This window comes from Cryptotermes secundus, unplaced genomic scaffold, assembly GCF_002891405.2.
Source record: "Cryptotermes secundus unplaced genomic scaffold, Csec_1.0 scaffold337, whole genome shotgun sequence".
Classification (NCBI taxonomy): Eukaryota; Metazoa; Arthropoda; class Insecta; order Blattodea; family Kalotermitidae; genus Cryptotermes; species Cryptotermes secundus.
The window spans coordinates 813,357-834,998 of NW_019733323.1; the positions used below are offsets into that span (position 1 = coordinate 813,357).

General features: G+C 40.6%; 1 protein-coding gene across 2 annotated transcripts in view; it reads right to left on the bottom strand.

The window, feature by feature from the left end:
* LOC111867959 (2',5'-phosphodiesterase 12) overlaps positions 1–17,665 on the bottom strand; it is a 29,935-nt gene extending 12,270 nt beyond the window's left edge. Inside the window, exons 1-4 of one of the 2 annotated variants that reach the window (XM_023858217.2) lie at positions 16,676–17,665; positions 11,332–11,471; positions 8,589–8,751; positions 5,377–5,509 (exon numbers count right to left, since the gene is read on the bottom strand). In XM_023858217.2, the coding sequence (XP_023713985.1) occupies positions 5,377–5,509; positions 8,589–8,751; positions 11,332–11,471; positions 16,676–17,478 (1,239 nt within the window). In that variant the 5' untranslated portion in view covers positions 17,479–17,665. The remainder of the gene's footprint in view (positions 1–5,376; positions 5,510–8,588; positions 8,752–11,331; positions 11,472–16,675) is intronic. The other variant, XM_023858218.2, reaches the window with a different exon arrangement.
* Between the last annotated feature and the right edge of the window lie 3,977 nt (positions 17,666–21,642).

Sequence of the window (21,642 nt, forward strand, 5' to 3'; positions counted from 1 at the left end):
CACCAAAGTCTCCATCATCATAATCACCCGGGGCAGGTACAATAGGCCAATCAGTGGCCACCGTGCCGAGTGGACCCAGTCGGACTCCATCCCCCACTAAGCATATTAAAAAAAAATTTAATTTTAATCTTCACCTCTTCCACCCTGAAGGCTGAGGTAGTGGGTTCCTCTTAAACACTGGTACCTACCGACCAAAGTATCCAGCATCATATTCCATAATTCCATAATCATAATATTCACCATGATGAAAGCCTCAAATTTGGAAAGGTGTACTCAGGTAGAGCAACTATGACTTCCACATGTGTTCTTTGTAACTCTGCATGTCACATTTATTCTCATATTCATCATTTTGCAGGTACAAATATGTTAACTGCAAAACTAATAACACTCCAAACAACCACAAATTATTTCCCTTTGTTTTTCATTATACTGAAAAATATTTCAAACAAAAGTTCAAGTTCTTCCTGAGATATGTATAATGTTGTATTTTGGCGTCCTGTTGCACTGATTCGTATCCATAATGTGTATATATTAACCGTCTTTTAGTGCATACAATTTCACTTGTCACTTCACACTACATGTTTCAAGCATCATTCTGCTATCCTCAGGTGTATTAATCACGTTAAACCATTGCACTGCCTATCATCAAGTATCCATTTATAAAATGACATAAAATGTGTGTTCGTCATTGTTCAATAATCATCATCATCACTGAAACACAGCCCTTTGTGAGCCCTGGCCTTCCTCAGGATTGTTCGCCATTCTTCTCCATTCAATTCTACATTCCTCCAGTTCTTTACACCCACAATTCTTATGTCCTGCCAAACACATTCTTCCCATCTTAATCTTGGTCTTCCCACTCTCCTATTTCCTTCTGGTTTAGTATTAAGCATTTTCTTAATCACTCTATTCTCGCTGGCACATATTATGTGTCCAGCCCATTTAAGCCTTTTCACCTTTATAAATTCAACAATGTCTGGTTCATTAAATGTTTGTATAGCTCATGGTTATACCTCTTCCTCCATATTCCATTTTCTTCCACTGGTCCAAAGATATATCTCAAGATCCTCCTTTCAAATATACTTAACAGTCTTTCATCCGATCTTGACAGTGGCCAGGTCTCAGAGGCATAAGATAGCACTGATCTTATAAGTACTTTATACATCATAGTTTTGGTTTTCCTGGGTATTAATTGGAATTTCAGGTGTTTCATAAGGCCATGGAGACATTTATTTGCTGCAAGTACACGCTTTTTTATTTCATCACTGATATCATTTTTACTGTTAACTTCTGATCCAAAGTAAGTGAAACTACATACAACCTCAAATTTATATGAGAAAATTTCAATATATGTAGGTCCATTAGCACAGTCTTTGTTGGTTACCAGCATGTACTTTGTTTTATTTTTGTTAATTTGTAGATTCATCTTCTTTGCTGCTCTTTCCAAATTAAGAAAAGCTTCTTTCATAGGTTTTTGTGTTCTACCAATATATCAATATCATCTGCAAATGCCAAAATTTGAACTGACTTATAGAATATAGTTCCCCTTGTGTTGATGCCTGCAGCTCTAACTACCTTCTCTAATACTATAGTGAACAAAAGGCAGGCTAGGGAATCCCCTTGTCGAATTCCATTTCTAGTTATTATAGGGCTAGACAACATATTCTGAATCTTAATTTGGCATTGGGTCTTTCTCATAGTGGCTCTGACTAAGGCGATTAACTTCCATGGAATATGCAGCTCTTCCATTGGCAGAAAAAGACTATCTCTATCTATGGAGTCATAGGATGATCGGAAGTCAACGATAAGATGATGTGTTTCAATTTGGAATTCATTACACTTTTCAAGGACCTGGCAAATAGTGCAAATCTGATCATTAGTTGATCTTCCTTGACGAAACCCACATTGGTAATCCCCAGTTATGCCTTCCACAAAGGGAGAGAGTCTGTTAAATAGAATGTTGGAAAATATTTTATATGCTATGCACAACAGACTAATTCCTCTATAATTAGAGCATACCATAACATCGCCTTTCTTATGGATAGGGCATACAATACTTAGGTTCCATTCCTCTGGGATTATTTCAGTTATCCATATCTTAACTATTAGCTGATGTAAGTGCTTGGCATATTCTGGGCCTGCAAATTTCACTAATTCTGCTGTGATGAGATCCATTCCTGGAGCTTTATTATTTTTCAATTTTTTGATATCTTGTTCTACTTCTTTTATGGTCGGCGCTGACTCTTCAGCCTCAAAAATTCCTTGATTCCAGTCTATGGTCATACCTTCCACTTGTTCAGAGGCATTACCATTTAATAATTCCTCAAAATATTGCACCCATCTTTCCAGTATTGCTTCATCACTACTCAATATTGTGCCTTCTTTATCTCTACATGACGTTGTTCGAGGTTGAAAATCCTTTCGACTCTTGTTTAGTTTTTGATAAAACGCTCTAATTTTGTTTGAACTTCTTAAATGCTCCAGTTCAATCAGTTCTTGTTTATCATATTCCCTTTTCTTCTTTTTATGCAATCTTTTTTTTTCTTCTCACTTCATGGCATTCTTCCATGGCCCCTCGAGTATGGTTCCTTTGCTGCATTTTCTTATATGCCTGTTTCTTTTTATTTGTCACTTGCTCACACTCTCCATCAAACCAATTCTTATACTTTATCCTTTCCACTTTTCCTAAAACTGCACCAGCAGTGTTTATAATAACATCTCTGAGGCCCCTCCAAGCTTCACTGACATCCTCACTATCAGAGAGACCTGCCAGGCATTCACCAATTAATCCAGTATGTCTGGTTGCAACTCCTTGTTCCACCAATTTTTCACAATTCAATTTCTTAGCCTGGGATCCATGTATCTTCCTTGCATTAGATATTCGACTTCTAATCTCTGATATTATTAAGTAATCATCAGAGTCATTGTTGGCCCCCCTGTAACTCCTGACATCCATCAAGTCTGAACAATGTCTTACAACTCTTAGGATGTGATCAATTTGATTAAACACATTTCCATCAGGGGACTTCCAGGTTTGTTTATGTATATCCTTATGATTAAACACTGTACTACCTATTACCATGTTTCTTGAGGAAGCAAAATTTATTAATCTCATCCCATTATCATTTGACTTGTTATGTAGGCTATGTTTTCCAATAACTGATCTATATACATCCTCATTCCCCACTTTGGCATTCATGTCCCCTATGATTATTTTACAATCCCTTTTTGGACATTCACCATATATCTCATCCAATTCATCATAAAAGGAGTCTTTCTCCTCATCACTTTTATCTTCAGTTGGGGCATGTGCACAAATAAGGCTATAGTTAAAAAACTTTCCCTTAATTTGTAGCCTACATGTTCTGTGAGATTTTGCCTGGAAGTCTAAAATAAGATGCTTCCTTTTTTTATTAACAATAAAATCTGATCCAAACATGTGACTCTTCTTCTGACAACTATAGAATACAACATGATCACTCTTTTCCATGACTCCCTTACCCAACCACCCCAGTTCTTGTATAGCAGTGATATCTAGTTTATAGCTATCTAGTTGTTCAAGTAGCATTTTTAGTGCTCTGGCTCTGTAAAGAGATAATACATTCCAAGATCCAATTCTCAAATCCTTTAAACATTTTCCATGTCGTCTTGAATAGGTCGGTCCAGCTACTCTTTCCTCGGATTTCCGAACAATTTAGTTTTTACGGTGTGAGGTCATTAGCCTCACACCTAACCACAAACCTGGAGGACCAGGGTATCCCTCTCTGTGTGGCTCCTACCCCTTGACCTGTCTGGCATGGGTGGCCCTACCAGTAGCTATGCTACCCACTGGCATAGCCCTCAGGGTCTCAGGAGCTATCAAACCCCACCACCACGATAAGGTGGAGATACCATTGGTGGGGTGTTCAATAACAAAATTTTAAAATTTATATATTAAAATTTGCCAAGATCCATCATCTTACATGTCGCATATCAAACTTGTGTGTAATGCCATTCATCCGCTATGGGAGTCGTTCTTCTTATGTTTTAATTCTGTATATACTGTGTCTTATGATGTGTCTTTCTTATGTGGCTGCGTGTGTTATATTGCTGGACGTATATACGTGTGACACACATGAGATATAAACCACATAAGAAAGACACATCATAAGACACAGTATATACACAATTAAAACATAAGAAGAACGACTCCCATAGCGGATGAATGGCATTACACACGAGTTTGATATGCGACATGTAAGATGATGGATTTTGACAAGTTTTAATACATAAATTTTTATTATTGAACAACAACAAACACACATTTTGTCATTTTATAAATGGACACTTGATGGCAGGCAGTGCAATGGTTTAACATGATTAATACACCTGAGGATGGCAGAATGATGCCGAAACATGTAGTGTGAAGTGACAAGTGAAATTGTATGCACTAAAAGACGGTTACTATATACACATTATGGAGATATGTATATTGATGTCCTAAGCACAAAATCATTTTTAATAAACTGATGTATGATCAGGGTACCACATATCAACACTTCTTCAATCTTCTTTCACAGGTTCAGGTCTCTCATGCAAAACGGATCATGGGTTTGATTGATGACACAGCAGTGCCATGACTTAAGCCCAGTCAGTAAAATATTTTTATTGTTTACATGGCACAGACAGGCCCAATAAAGGCTATACAGTATAATGGAAAAATATAAAGATACGAATTATGTTGAAATAACTCACCACTGCTTTGGAATGAACATTTATTATTCTCTCATAGGTATATCTGAGTTCACCAATTATATACGCAAAATATAAACATCCAGTTTTGTTAAACTTACTCACCAACACTATTCACCTGTGTAAGTAATTTTACAGAACAGACTCCTTCTTGAGAAACTAACAGTCACTCAGCTAGTCAATCTATTTGCTTTTTATGGAACTAACAGCCTGTATAACTTGCAACTATAAAACATTAATTTCACATTTCTAGGCCCACGTTATGTTGTACTTCTAAGTTTTAAAATTAAATAAGCTTATTCAGTTTCCCCAGTTTAGGAGACAATTTTCCTCATTATAATTTTCATACACCCACTTTTATTACTGTTCTGACTTGTGGTCCTTGCAATCATCCATGTTATCTTCTCATAAATCCTTTCTTTCTGAGACTTCTGTATCCAGCCACTCCCAGCTTGCTGATTCTGTTACAGCTTCAACAGGGCCCTATTGGCCATTCCTGCTGGGTCTTCTCAGCTTCTGCAGCAGTACTGTGCATCATCCTGATGTTATCCTCTCTTGTAGCATGGATGCTGGGAAAAGACTCTGGGACAGTAATCTTTCAAACAGGACTACAGTAAGTTTTAAATGATCACATTAGCCATTTACCTGAGAACAGGTTGTCCTCTCCAGGATTCGATTTGCAAGAGCTTCATTTTCTTTCACTTTATTCCAGAGGTCAGCAAATAATGGGTTTGATTTTAGTTCTTCAGCTAGATGAACACCATGTGATGACACACATCTATAATTTAAAAAAAAAAGTATTTATTAAAGGCTGCGCTAACTTTGTACAAAAAGGTTAAAAATTGTCTTACAAATTACATAAACGTTTTCACAACTTTTGCTCCCAGTATAAACTACAATTCTAGTATTAATAGATTTAAACAGCATATTAAAAATATACAAGGGTTGGAACTTTAATAGTGGCAACTATTTATTTACAACTGATACAAAATAGATGCATGTTTTGAAGTTTTACTGTCCTTCAGTGTAGTCACCAGCATTGTTACAACCCGTTGCCAGTGATGTGGAAGTCATAGGATACCTTTAGCAGTGCCTGTTGTGTTGATAGTTCGAATGGAGCAGTCTACTGCCTGAAGAATCTCTGGAACAGTTCTGAAGCGAATGCCACAAAGTGATTCTTTCATCTTAAGAATCAAGTCACAGGCACAAAGGCTTAAGTCCAGGGAGTATGGTGGATGGTACACCACTTCCCAGCCCCATCAATTGAACAAATCAGTCACAGCTTGCGCTGCATGCGGCCGAGCATTGTCCTGCAAAATGATGGGTGGGTTCTGCAGAAAGTGTCGCCGCTTCTTTCTCAAAGCTGGTCGCAGGTTGTGTTCCAAAAATGAACAGTAATGATTTTTGATTGTTAGTAATACTACGCACTGATGGTCTGCTGTCGGGGAACGGTATGTGTTAGGATAATACCATCACAGTTGTACACGAGAATCACCATAAATTTCACATTGCTGGGGTTCTGACGAACTTTGGACTTTCGTGGTGACCCGTAATGACATCATTCGTTTGACTGGCGTTTCATTTTTGGCTCATACGACTTGGCCCATGTCTCATCCAGTATAATGATACGGCACAAGAAAGCCTCTCCTTCACGCTCATAGCGCTCCAAGTGGTTACGAGCAACATCATATCGTAGCCATTTCTGCATTTCCGTCAAATCATGTGGAACCCATCATGATGCAATTTCTTTCATGCTCAGATGTTCCTTCAGAATGTGAAGCACAGTCAATATGCGCTAATCCTGTCTCCCGGGCCAGCTCACAAATCATATGGCGTTGATCACTCTCCAGTAACGTGGAAAGAGCATACACTTCTTCTTCACTGACACTAGGACGACTTGGCCGACACATGTCTGCCACATTTTGGTATCCCTCGTTGAAGGCTTTTACCCACCTTGCCACTGTTCTGTAAGGCCATGCAGATCCCCCACAAGCTTCTTGAAGACCTTGATGAAACTGTCGTGCTGTACGGCCTCTGGCGCATTCAATCTTTATCCAACTCCGTTGTTCCTGTTTTGAAAACATCGTGACAACACCACATTAGACTGCCAGCTAACACGAGGTTCTGTTCTTCTCGTCACTGCGCATGCGCGTGATCTGGGAAGGGAGAGTCCATTTGCTCTGAGGTAAGGTAGGTATGTAACTAACTTGTGGTATAAGCGACATTATTTGGTTCCATTGCATTGTCTCTCTACAGCAGTGTTGCCATTATTAAAGTTCCAACCCTCATAATTTAATTATAAAAATAAATCCTGTCATTTTCCCTCAAAGTGTTATAGATTGGAGTTTCACCACATCCTACTACAAACATAATCCATTGTGAGACACACTTAAATTAAACAGAAAATTCTAAGAAGTGCAATAGTGACTACATAAGGCAAACCATATTGTGGTATATTTGCTCAAAGCAAGAACTGTGGAGGCACAGAAACAGCCATTTCTAGGTAATGGTTGTGTAACCCGCAACAATGGAGTGGCTGGTGAAAGCAGTAATTTCTGTGTGGGCCGTGCTGAGGCTATATAATGAGGACCAGCTGCCATTACAGGGGAGTCTTGAGATGGCAGTCAGAAGAGGTGGAGGTTGGTCTGAGATGACCACCAGCCTGTAAGGACGTGAGCCCAGGAGCAGGGGAAAATCCACTGGTGAAGACACAGCTGACTGAGAGGACTTAGTACGTGCTGCAGTGAACTGCAGAGCGTGTGTGAATTAGCAACAGAGCTAGTTACTTGTAGTTAGGATCTCAATTAATTAAATAATTTTCCTGGGGAGTAAAGCGCGGCCAGTGTCTAAGGCTGACAACCTTACCACCATCTTTGAGCCAACTGTCTAGATAATGTGGGACCCTCGTCTCACAATCTTATGGGCCTTCACGGCCTGTTATAGGGATAGCTTTACTTTACTTTTTTTGATCTGTAAGTGTTCAATAAATCCAATTATCAATCTAAACTCCATTTACAGTCATTCTATCACATGATAACGTTCACTTCATATTGATATTAACTGAATTTGAATAGTTCCTACAGCTTCCTTATGTTTCTTTTAAAAAAGGAAAAGCAAACAAACAAAATTCTAAAAGGTTCTGATGATGGTATACTTAGGATAACCAGATTTCTGGGTTCTGTCCATTGTCTATTGCTCTGAACAGAATATATCATCTCAAAAATGGGGTGTGTTTGCATCCTTGAGTGAAAAGGTTGGCAAAACCTGATACTAGGTGCTTATACATATGTGTAGGTTTAAGTGACTCAATCAGGCTATCCTGTGACTGAGTTTAGCTCACTGAAATACATAAAAAGATCCAGTTTCCAAAATATTTTGTTCTGTTTGGAATACTAGTTGATGGGCAAAGTCCGGAAATAAAGCAATCATAAATACATTCACTATTCTGCAGAAATAAGTGCTTGATAAAAAAATGGGATTCATGGAAAAGTACATTTTTGACTTTCTGTAAAACAGAATTTATAATTAATCAATATGGCTGAAAATCAGAACGTTTTGACAACTTTTAATAAGAATCTCCCATGCAAAATTTGAAGAAAATCTATCCAACAATACTGTCACTGACACTAGGTCACAGAGAGATGACTTCCACTTTTCAATCTGTAAAGAACATCTATAAAGCAATATCTGGCCTGGCTACAGCCAAGTAAGTTCAATTCTGTTATTTTTTGTTCATTTCTTGTACCAACAGTATTCAGATCATTCTGCACAACTGTAACTGAAAATACTAAAATCTGGAAAAGGTACAAAGACTAGACCCTCTCTGCTTTCCACAGATCACAGTAAAAATAACTTACCTAAATCTTGATTCACGAAATATGCATGCTAAACCTTCTGAAACAGCCCCACCCTTCTTGTGGAATACTCCATTAAATCCTACAGATGACAGAGTGGGAATTAAATCATTTGTAAACACCTTGGAATCTACTTCCTGTAGGCAAATTATATCAGCATTATAACCTGAAAAGGAAAATTAATATCCTATTAGCTAATTTTTGAGAAGCATGTAACAGGTCTGATTTTATAATACATGAAGTTGCTGAAATTAAATGGGACACATGAGCTGTTGGCCTATGATGATGATGTGAATCTACTGGGTGATAATATAGATACCATACAGAGAAACACACAAACTTAATTGACGCTAGTAAGGAAGTTGGTCTAGAAGTAAACAGAGAGAAAGCTAAGTATATGTTGCTGTAGCAGCATCAAACTGCAGGGTAAAATCATGACATAAAGATAGGTAACAGATGTTTTCAAAATGTGGCACAGTTCAGATATTTAGGAGCGATGATAACAAATCAAAATCTCATTCAGGAGGAAATAATGAGGAGACTAAACTCGGGTAATATGTAGGTAATACCGAAAATCATGAGCAACTTTTTTTTGCATGCAACCTGGGAACAGCAGACAAAAGAGAGTACAGTGGTAGGTGGAACCAGCTGTTGTGTTAAGCTTGAGTGTCTTGTGAGGTCAATAGCTTACATCACAGGACCAGTATCACTCCTAACAAAATGGCCGACAATGATACATCGTTTCGCCAGTGTGCTGTCATCGAATTTCTTGTGAAAGAGGAAATCCCTGCTGCAGAAATTTACCAGAATTAAGCGTGTTTATGGAAGTGTGTGCATGGGTGTGAGCAGTGTTCAAAAATGGGTGAAACATTCTAAAGATGGGAACACCAGCATCGAAGATGAGCCTCGGAGTGGTCGTCCTCGAACAGCTTCAACTGAACGCAATAAGGAAAGAGTGGATGAGATCATTCAAGATGACAGGAGTGTGACTGTGAACACAATAGCCCGAAAACTTGGAATAGGGCACAGTGTAGTACAGGAGATGATTGAAAGTTTGGGCTATAGGAAAGTTCGTGCTCGTTGGGTCCCGCGGTTATTGACCGAAGACCACAAAGGTCAGCGAAAAGCCAACACATCAGAACTGCTGCAGAGATTTCAACACAAAGACGATGATTTTTGCTCTGTATTGTGACAGGTGACGAAAGCTGGTTTCACAATTTCGAGCCTGAAACCAAACGGCAGAGTATGGAATGGCACCATTTGCATTCTCCATCAAAAAAGGAGGCAAAGACAGTGCCATCAGCTGCGAAGGTGATGGGCACAGTCTTCTGGGATGCAGAGGAGTTTATTCTGGCCGAATTCCTGGAACCTGGGCAAACCATCAATGCTGCTCGCTATGTCCAGACGCTGCACAAGCTTCGTCGTGCATTGCGCGATAAACGCTGGGATGAAAAAATCATCATTCTGCATGACAACGCTCACCCCCACGCCGCTCACCTCACATTGGAAGCAACTGCAAAGATGGAGTGGGAAGTTCTTCCATACCCTTCCTATAGCCCTGATCTGGCACCCCCCGACTACCATCTTGTTGGATTTGTGAAGGATCAGCTGCGTGGACAACGTTTTGAGACAAGAGAGGCAATTCAGATAGGAGTGCGTCAGTGTCTTCAGATGGCTGGAACGGAATTTACAGAAGGGCAGTTTTCAAACTCCCACAACGCTGGGAGAAATGTGTACAAAGAAGTGGTGATTATGTGGAAAAATAAAGAAAGGTCTGTAGATTGAGGTGGTGTATTTGGTTTGTCAATAATAAAGCATGTTACTTTACAAAATATTGTTGCTCATGACTTTCAGTACGACCCTCGTACTTGCTACCATTCAGCCCAGAACCTTTTGTCTTCTTGTCTCCTGTCCAGAAACTTAAAAATCAGAATACAGAAAACTATAATTTTACCTGTGGTTCTGTATGGGTCTGAAACTTTGTCTCTGACATAAAGGGAGAAATATAGACCGAGGGTGTTTGAGAACAGGGTGCTGAGGAGAATATTCAGACTGAAGAGAGATGCAGTGACAGGAGGTTGGAGAAAACTGCATAATGAGGTGCTTCATAACTTGTACTCTTCTCCAAGTATAATTAGAATGATAAAGTCAAGGAGGATGAGGTGGGCAGGGCATGTAGTATGAATGGGGGAGAAGAATACATATAGGATATTGGTGGGAAAGTTAGATGTAAAGAGATCACTAGGAAGACCAAGGAGTAGGTGGGCGGACAATATTAAAATGGATCTTAGGATAGGATGGCATGACATGGATTGGATTGATCTGGCTCAGGGCAGGGACCGCTATAGGGCTCTTGTGAACATGGTAATGAACCTTCAGGTTCCATAAAATTCTGGGAGCTCTTGAGTAGCTGCACAATTGGCAGCTTCTCAAGAAGTGCTCAGCTCCGTGAGGGAGTGAATCATAAGTGATAAGTTATGTAACAATAAGTAAAAGGGCAATTATGAGAGCTGAAATCATCATTTGCCTAATGGGACTGAAGAAACCAACAAAAACATCACTCAGAAGAGCCAATGCTTGAGCCAAGATTCAACCCTAGAACCTTACAAATATGATGCAGAAGGGCTAATCACTAAACTGCATAGCCCAGTAACAGTTCTGTGTAAACTTAAAACTGATGCAGGGAGCAAACATTATAACAGCTCACTTGGAAATGTGTGAGCTGCCAGTGATACTACACACTCACCTAACAGTTCCTTTAGAATGAGCTGCTTTCTGTAGTCTATACTTAGTGCATATGGTGGACAATATGGGTATAGCTGTGTGCGTGACACTTCAGAGTCAGCATATAAATCAGCAAGAATGTTGTATGACACCACACGGAACCTGGATAAACAAGCAGATCACATTATGAACTTTGAAGTTTCTTTGATGCTAAGTCCCTGAGCCAGCTTGAGCATGGTGATAATGAGAAAAATTCCACCACCCCCGCTAACAGATGAACCTTCATCACCGAGGCTAGAATTTTGGCTCACTTTCCTTATGTTATAATGTAAAATAGACATGGTACCATATTGTCTGTGTGCTCTTCACCCTTAATAACTTTTGAATCAACATACACATTAAGATTACAGCCTTCAGGGATTACACAGTGTAGTTTGTTAAGGCAGGTTCCTCTGAAACACCATCACATCCCAGAAGACAGCAATCTTGATGAAACTCTGAGAACCTCAGATTTCACAATGTACAGATATTCATAAAACTTGGTATGAATGTCATAAAATTAGAGGCCACCATGTCTCTGCATTTCATCACAGGATACAGGGGCTGTCTACATAACAATACTTGACAGTAAAATAAAATAGACAACAATGTCAGGATTAATTTATTGTGGTTATACTTCATACCACTACCTGTTTTAATCTTAATAGATCTCCATCGGGCAGTCTGAAATAATTACAGTCACTGAACTGTGTGTTACATAAAAATAAATTTAAATAAAATGGATCCATTTTTAAATCAAGATCATGCTGTATTTTTGTATTAAAATGTTAAAATTCTTGAAAATTGAGAATGTGGTTATGTATACATAATACTGATGTAATGGTGTAAGTGTTGTGTATGGTTTGATGGCTGTACATGTGTTTGTGTTTCAATCGGGAATTTCTTGTTGAACTGAGGGGTTGACATGGTCAGGTGACAGAGCGTCCTGTGCGTTACTTACTGTTTATGATAGTCTATTACAATAGTTCGTGTAAGTCTTCAGTTTATGGAGGTATGTGGTTGTACTAGCAACTTGATGAAACAATCTTGTGTTCTAGGTATATGGTATTTGTATGTAATTGTTGTCAGCTATCTTACGAGGTTCATGTACTCAGATATGTGGCTATATCCAAATTCTGTTGCATCTGTCTGTTCATAGGTAATGTGTGGATAGTCTTCAGCTATGTGTACGATCTTCAGTTGTTAGTATGCCAGCTAGGGCTTTGTGGTGTGGCCAAGGTGTGGTTGCCTGTGGTGTTATGCGGAAACTGAAGTGTGCTCGATATACACTGAATGTTGTTTGTCGCTGAGACAACATATGCACACATATAACGAATATATCTACAATATCAAAAGATAATTACAAATACAAATTTAATACCAAGTGATTACAATCTTTATAACTGTGTGGCTGATGATGGTATTAAGTCATCAACTGACTTGCAGTGGTTACTTTTCACTTTTTATACACAAAACAATTAAAATGCGAACTTACAATTTCTCAGGCAGGGTGGCTGTCTTTGGTGGGACGTATCATAGACCAGGGATGTGTTGAGACACAGCTTTGGAACACCTCCTCGTGGTCCTGCTGGGCAACAACAGTCTTGGGGGTCTGCATTAGCATGAGCCTCTGGGGCTGGCGGCCGAGTTTCCATAAAGTGCTATGGCTATTTGAACAGAGCCTCCCAGACGGCGGCATAATGACTCTTGGGTTTCATTACGATGTACCCGGGACGAATGCGGGAGAGCACTCCTAAGGGGGTAGCTACGGCTATTTGAGTTGTCTCCCCAGAGTACCGTTAAGGTGCCGCAAGCCTTAGGGCTCAACACTCTAAAATGGCTTTGACCAACCCATGTGGGGGGGTGGGAATGGGGGAGCTTTGAAGCAACCTCCAGGGGCGATAATCTCGTGTAGGATGCCCTGGTCGCAACCTCATGACAATTAGTATCGCACTCCCATTTATCATCTGGGATACCCCTCTCCCCCTGAACATGCACTCTTGGTCCTGGAGGCTTGTGAGGGTTATACTTATGAAGGACCAACCTCCTAAGCCAAGGTGTGAGGCATCGTGCCAAGGGCTGCATGGCACTGGGGGGGTTATTGGCCAGTGTCACGAATGACCCCCTCGGGGCACCACGCAGCACCCCGTTGTATTTATGCCTTCCACCCGTACGGGGCTCTGCAGGTGGCGACCTTTTAAATCCCCATTACTCGTGGGACCAAAATGAAAAAGGGATCCAACACAAAAACGAGTCACAAGGACCTTAAACTGAAGAGGGACCCCCCTTTAAGGGGATCCCTATGAGAAATGCTTCAGCAGGGAGCTGGAAGCTCTGGTGAACCATTAAAGGGCCCAGTTGCAGATGGCAAACCTGCTGTTGAAATGTCAGCCAAAGGCAAGGATGACCAGTGATTCAAAACTTGCCAGAGGCAAAACCAAAAACTGCTCTCCTGGGAGTCAGTAGTACTGACACACGATTGCAGGAGCCAGTACTTCTAACATACCTGCAGCAGGGGAAAGACTGGGACATCTAGGCTCTGGAACAGGTGGACCCCGTCTGGCGAAGAAACCTTTGTCTGGGGCCACTAGACGGAAGTTACAACAGGCAAAAGCTGAGACAGGCAAAGCAGGAACTGGGAGCAGTCAGCAACCAAGGAATGCAAGCTCATCCAAGCAGGGAGAAACCCCCACCGGCATCTTTAAGAGGCCAAGGTCGGAGGGCAGTACTCCTACAGAAACGGCTAGAACTCTGAAAAAGCCCAGGTATTGTAGGCAACTGGGGACTTACAAGGAGGCTCTGACCAATGTAAAGGTAGCTATCTTCAAGGAGACTTACCCTGAGGATAAGCTTGCCGAAAACAACCAAAATTCCATTCTGGAAGCATTGGGCAAGGTGTTACGTAGGACTCCAAAGGAAGAAATACCACACCTGAAATCCTACAGACTGTTGGGAGGTGCACTTATCTATATATGTGCCGACCAACAGTCTGGTCAATGGCTCATCAGAGCCATTGACAACCACAGGCTCAATATCAGGGACCAGGCTGAAGGCTACTGATGCCAGGAACCTGCCTAAGCCTGTTAAAGTAGCTCTCTGGACTAGGGACAAAATTGCCCAAAACCAGGAAGAGCTGCTGAAATGGACTGCAGACCTTAATCCGGGACTTTATACAGAGAACTGGAGGGTTTTAGACAAGCAATCTGAGTCGAAAGGCCAAAGGCTTATCCTACTCATAGACCGGAACTACTATACAGAGGACCGGTTATAAAATATTCACAGGACTCTCACAGGGGACTGACCGGGCAGAACCCGTGACAGACACTGTATCTTCCAACTCAGTCTCTGAGGAGGAAGGGGATGAGGTACCCAGCCCCCCAAGTGACCAAAGTAAAATGGATCAGGGGACCTCTACAAATGGAACCCAGTCCAAGAAAGAAGAGGGACATAAGATGGAAATTGACACCTCCTCAATTGGAAGAGATCACGAAATTTCTTCAAATTAACCTACACCACAGCAAAGCTGCCACGGCAGCTCTGTGCCAACAGCTAGCTGAGGGTAAAGCAGACATAGCATTTATTCAGGAACCTTGGTTATACAAGGGTCAAATAAGGGGCTTAAATAATACAGGGGGAACAGTTTACTCTGTTGTACCCAGTAATAATGCAAGATCTTGTGTTTATATCAGGAATCATGTTAATGCCTTGCCTTTGCTGGAGCTCTGTTCTACGGATACAACAGCGGTAAGGATAACATACCCGTATCGAGAAGACAGCAAGGAGCTGATAGTTGCTTCAACCTACCTTCCATATGACTCGGATGAACCACCACCAACCAAGGAAATGAGGGACATCATAGACTACTGCTTTAGCAGGAAGAAGTAACTCATCATTGGGTGTGATGCCAACGCGCACCACTGGGAGCACCAGCACTAACCCAAGGGGAGAGAGCCTTATGAATTTCTGGTGAGTTCGAACCTGAATATTTTAAACCATTGTAACGAGCCTACCTTTGTGGTTTTGCAACAGGAAGGAGGTTATTGATTTGACACTAGGGACAAATAACATAGGAAACCTGGTAAGTAACTGGCATGTATCTGATGAGCCATCTTTATCAGATCATAGATATATATGCTTTAAAATAAGTAACATCACAGTAGATCAAACTACTTATAGCAATCCTAAGAGGACCAATTGTGAGTCTTACAAAGATGACCTAAAGGTAAATCTAAAGGCCATCTCGCGTAATATACGCACAATAAAGGATGTTGATCAGCCCATTGACCAGTTGCAATGGGCTATTATCTCATCCTTTAATCAGAATTGTCCGGCTAAGACCACTCGCAGACCAAGGAGAACGCTTTGGTGGAATAAACAGCTGAGTGGGCTTAGGATCAAAACAAGAAGGCTGTTCAATACAGCTAAAAGAACAGGGCAGTGGGACACCTATAAGGAAGCCCTTACCTGTTACAACAAAGAAATAAGGGAACCCAAGCGATCCTCATAGAGGAGGCACTGCCAGGAGATCAATGATGTACCAGGCGGTGCCAGACTCATGAGAATCATGGCAAAACAGGCGACCAACAAGGTCAGCACAATTAAGCTGCCTAACGGACAGTATACTCAAACAGGAAGGGAAACGCTGAATGAATTATTCAGGCTGATATATTGGGTTTTTGGACTTTATCCATCGTCCTGGTTTTTAAGATAACTAATAAAAACACGACGTTTCGGAAACTGGATCTGTTTCCGTCCTCAGGTGAAGGAAAAACCTATTCTGTTGGGTCCGTTAGAAAGAGCTAGCCTCAATCACTGGATCAATCGTCCAGACTGAACCCTCAACAAGTCATGGAAGCCTCTCATCTCTTCCCTCAAGAGAAATCCAACAAGCCACCCCAGTTCTTCGTCATGTCATTGACGTCAGTAGCCTGTCCCCAGGCAACCGGTTCTTCTTGTCTAACCGCAACCTCCAAGTGCTATTGACCTCAAGTTTCCTGGATTCACTGGACGTTCTCGCCCCCTCCCTTAGCACACACACCATATATGGCCTTAATCGCTCCCCACTGCTCCTATTGGCCCGCTCTCCCTAACCACCACCCCTGCCTACTTCGTATATATAGCGGCGCCTTTCACTTCCTAATCATTAGAGCTACTGCTCTCTGCATTCACAAGCCATTCACCTGCTCTGAAGATGGAGGCGATACGTTCCTCCGAAACGTCGGCCAAAACGAAGAATACACAGCGCCAAAACCCAGAAGACGACTTTCTTCACTTTTTACATGTTCAAAAATATCAACCTAGGTTATCAAACTGTTACAGGTACTTACATTCTTCCATTAAGCCTTTCCTTTGTGAATACATGTCTCAACTCAAATGGACATGCACCTGGTCCAGCCTCAACAGGATTTATAGATACAGCTCCTAATGTAGGACCACACACATTTCCATTTTGCGGTGCACAAACTACCTTCAGATGGCAACCTATGTCACATGTACTGGGTGTATAGTAATACCCAGAACCCACTTCAACCCAGTCTTCTGGTATCTTTTTTCCACGATTAATGGTAGTATTCTTATACCAAACAAATCTGCATTCAGATTTATCTGCAAACAACACTTCCACCTTTAATGGATAAACAGGAAACCCGGCCATTATGTTACTTGGAAGTTTGATCAAACTAACCCATGGGGCATTCAAGATTATTGAAAACTTGGTATCTAGTATCTGCAGATATAATTCACTGTCAAATATAATGTCCTTACACATTTGGTCACCAGGAACTAGCTCTCCACCACGAAATAAACTGACTTCAATTTTATTACCGTCTTCTTGCTTTTCTTCTTCCCCAGTTCCTTTCTTTCTCTTCTTTTTCTTATTCACCCTTCTTTCAATATTGGCGCTTATTCGAGCTAGTAAGTCATTTACTTTCTCTGATAACTGTCTACTGAAATTAAACTGACGATCCACCCCAAGCAAACCATTTCTGAGTTGAAACGACAGTTGAAACTGATCTTCTCCATCTTGGCAACGTATATAGGCGTTTTGCATTTTCTGACAAGCTTCACGAATTTGTATACGAAAAACTATCATGCGAATGTTCACTAATTTTAATACGGATTGTATACGCATGACACTTTAGTTTCGGACACCAAAGTCCTTAACGTTCCGTATCAATGTGATAACAGAGGTTATGAACACCAATAATTAACTATTTTCCATGCCCATTGTACATACAAAACCACATGTCACTTTCTTTTCTAAAGGCTCTAAAGGCTTCCACACACCAGAGCCCGTGAAACTCCCACGTTATTGGTTGGCAACATGCCCGCCATGACACCTCGGTGCAATGCTGCTGCCATCTCTAAGCATCCTACATGAACCAAATTTAAAATGGCCGCCAGGGTTGAGAGCACAATCGGTAAGAAGATATGCTAGCTTAACCTTTAACTATTTTGAATGCTCCCCCTCTCGCCGCACGGCCCCCTCCAGACATGCCCTTTTCGCTACTAGCAATAAATACGTTTACAACCAGATCTCTTGTATTCTGCAGTAGAAGAGATCTGGTTGTGAAAGTATTTATTTCCCCACAAACCTATTTCTATTTTTGAACTGTGTTCAGTATCACTAGTTGAGGAGAATGAGGTTGACAGGGCATGTAGCACGAATTGGGGAGGCGAGGAATGCATATAGGATATTGGTGGGAAAGCCAGAAGGAAAGAGACTACTGGGAAGACCAAGGTGTAGGTGGATGGACAATATTAAAATGTATCCTAGAGAGATAGGATGGATGGTATGGTATGGATTGGACTGATCTGGCTCAGGATAGGGACCAGTGAAGGGCTCTTGTGAACACGGTAATGAACCTTCGGGTTCCATAAAAGGCTGGAAAATCCTTGAGTGGCCGCATAATTGGCCGCTTCTCAAGAAGGGCTCAGCTCCATAAGTAAGTTCAATATCACTTCAACCATATCCTTTAGGTTGGATTTGAGTGAAGTGTTATTAAACTTCGTTCCCCCTCCCCTTTTCCAAAAAAAAAACAACAGAATAAGAATCTCTGCAGCTCTGGAGTACAAGATATTAGGTTGCAAATTATTTATCTGGAGAAAGTTTCTTACCAGTGCCTGGAAAGTCCTAACCTTTCTTTCACATGAAACACTTCTTTAACCAAAGGCACTGAACATTGTGAGCTGTAACATACATGGAATACTTGTATTTAGGAAAGCTGAATGTGGGGAAACTTGAAAGAAAATTCTGTTTCCATCAGAGATACATATATTAACCTCATAATTTTTTTATAACTTACACTTGAAAGCCATACAGAACATAGTTTTTCGGTTACATTCAAGTATTATAAATCATGTATTGTAAGCAACAATACTCATGTTCCCATTTATTATTTTCATTAGAATGATGGAATTCGAGAATGTGAAATACACTCTTGTCAACAAGATTAAGATTGCATTTAATGATATAAGAAAATCTGATATATTCATCTTCACCAGTTCAGTACTGGGCAGAATAATATGGCAGAAATAATAATATATTGTAACGTTACATATAGCCTGTTACGTAATCGGTACCGCTGTTCGCTGACACCATGTCACAGTGCGGAGGGGGGGACGGAGCGCTGACTCATCCGCCACGTCACTGCTGGGTAGGGAGGGGTTGTCCTCCATTGTGCAACATGTCACAATATCTTAAAGAAATATAAATAAATACTGAAAATGTGGTATCTATTCATATTCCAGTTCAGTAATGGAAAGGATTATATAGAATATGTACCATAACTTAAAAAAATGTAAAGAATACTGAAAATTTGGTATATTGTATATTCATATTCCAGTTCAGTAATGGAAAGGACTATATGGAATAAGTAACATGTCTTACAAAAATGTAATGAATACTGAAAATTTGGTATCTATTCATATTCCAGTTGAGTAATGGAAAGATTTACATGGAATAAGTAACATATCTTACAAAAAAAGTAATGAATACTGAAAATCTGGTATCTATTCATATTCCAGTTCAGTAATGGAAAGCTTTATATGGCAAAAGTAACAAATCTTACAAAAAAATGTAATGAATACTGAAAATCTGGTATCTATTCATCTTCCAGTTCAGTATTGGATATGATTATATAGCAAAAATTAATAATATGTCTTAAAGAAATGCAATTACTATTGAAAATCTTATGTTCATGTTCACCAGTTCAGTACAGGTAGGATTATATGGCAAAAGCAAGAGAGGGAATACACCTATAACAACAAAAGTGAATAACAATGTAACGAAAATGAAATGGGTAAAGAAATTACATAAATAGTCCTACCCACATTCAATCCTGACACTGATTCTGCTTCTCAGAGTTTCACACTGAGGTGGATAACCTGAACTTGCAAGTCCATTATAAATAAATGCCTTTTCATTCTTACCTACACATAAACACGACCCACACAATTCTCAATTGAAATATAATTACTTGAAGATAAAAGCCAGAATGAACTCTGACCCAGTGAAGTTCTAATGTTCTGAGACGAAGGAAACATGTTTGAAAAGAGGGGAAGAGATGGAGCTCAAGTTCAAAGTAGGTTTCTTGTATGTAATCGAACTGTGGACGACAATGTGATCCTTCACTGCACAGTAGTTTCTGTTGCTGCACTGCAACTGCTTCTCACCAGGGATACTTTCTCCAACTTATGAAACATCTAATGATGCTCACGTGACTATTTAGCACACATATTCTTCCAGTAATTCTATAACTTCTGTCAATTTCCAAGGTTGGTATGGACAGGACATTAAAAGGGAAAAATGAAGAAACATTACTTTCCTAATGACTTCCTGATGAGTCAGTATCTTCATCTTCCTCTCTGTGGCCCTCTGCCTGGCTGCTTCAGTCATCAACCTGTTTGTTCACTTACACTACCAAGGAATGTAAATTCTTGTGAGACATCTCACAATACCATCTAACATTCGTTTGTGGTGAAGTGAACAGCCAGTACACCTAACCCACTCGCAGTCAATGGTGCTCTTGATGGCAGCTGCGATATGCTGCTCCACTGAATTCAAGTGGGTAGCCTCTGCCATTATAAACTCCATCAGAGTTACAGCAGTAACAACGGTCTCCACCAGCTTCTCAGATGGATATGTGAGAGACTGTTCTGTATCACTGCACTCCTTGAAATATATGAAGACACTGGCTGATAGCAGCAGTTCAGATGTCAGGCATGTCTTGCATGCATCACAGCTGACACCACGAAGCACCTGTCTGACAATAGAACCACTGATGTGAGCTACTGAGAACACTTCCATGTCACCAGCAGGAACTGCAGGACTGTCCATCTGTACTTGCTGAGCAACATGGAAACTCTCAGGCACACCAGCAGGGGTTTCCTTGTCATGACTTGTGGAAACATTTCGTGAAGCAGCATCAGGTTCCCTGAGGACCAATTGTAGGTTATCCAGCAGAGTAGCACCATCATCCTCACAATTAGTTCCCCCCCAGACCTTTAAAAGCAAGGCCATTTATGATGCTAGTCTTCAAGGCATCTATAAACTGTCCCACAGTTGGGTTATTGTTCAAACCACAGTACGAATGAATAGCCCCAAATGTGTTCTCCAGGGGATCCTGATTCAGGTTTTGGGTGTGAAGGTACTTAAAACCCGCCTCTTTCGGTATCCTCCACAAATGCTGGGCAGCAGTGATGTCAACTAGCCACAAATTCTGTGGAGGAGGAGGATGAAGGAAGGTGGGTTTACCATCCTTGAGGAAGATCCAACTGTTTATCCCCATACTTGCCTTTTTCCAGTGCTCTATATGGGGACTGTTGTCACTGAGTGGGCAATGCAGTGTTTTCCCTTCGTCAACACCTGTTCCTTTCAGCTGTAGTGAAATCACTTTGAGAGAAACGTTTACTGCACAAAACTTTATGGTACAGCATTCTAGCAGAATCAGTAGTACAGGATAACCCAACTCTTCCTGCCCATACCATAGCCCTGTAAGGGTAATACATATTGTCTCAAAACTTTGAAATAATTCATCAGTAAACATTACAAACATGGTGTAGGTGTTCCAGTACATCATGTACTAAAACAGACATTCATTCATTTATTTACTTTCCTTGAATCCTTACATGGCTGGGAGAACAGTGGATATAGTAATAGTCAAAGACAACAGGACAAGCCCCATCAATTATGCAAATAAAAAATAATTAAACTTAATCCATAACAATTACACATATTATCACACAAATCACAGCGAGTAAATCATTAACACAGTTATAAAATATACATGCGAAA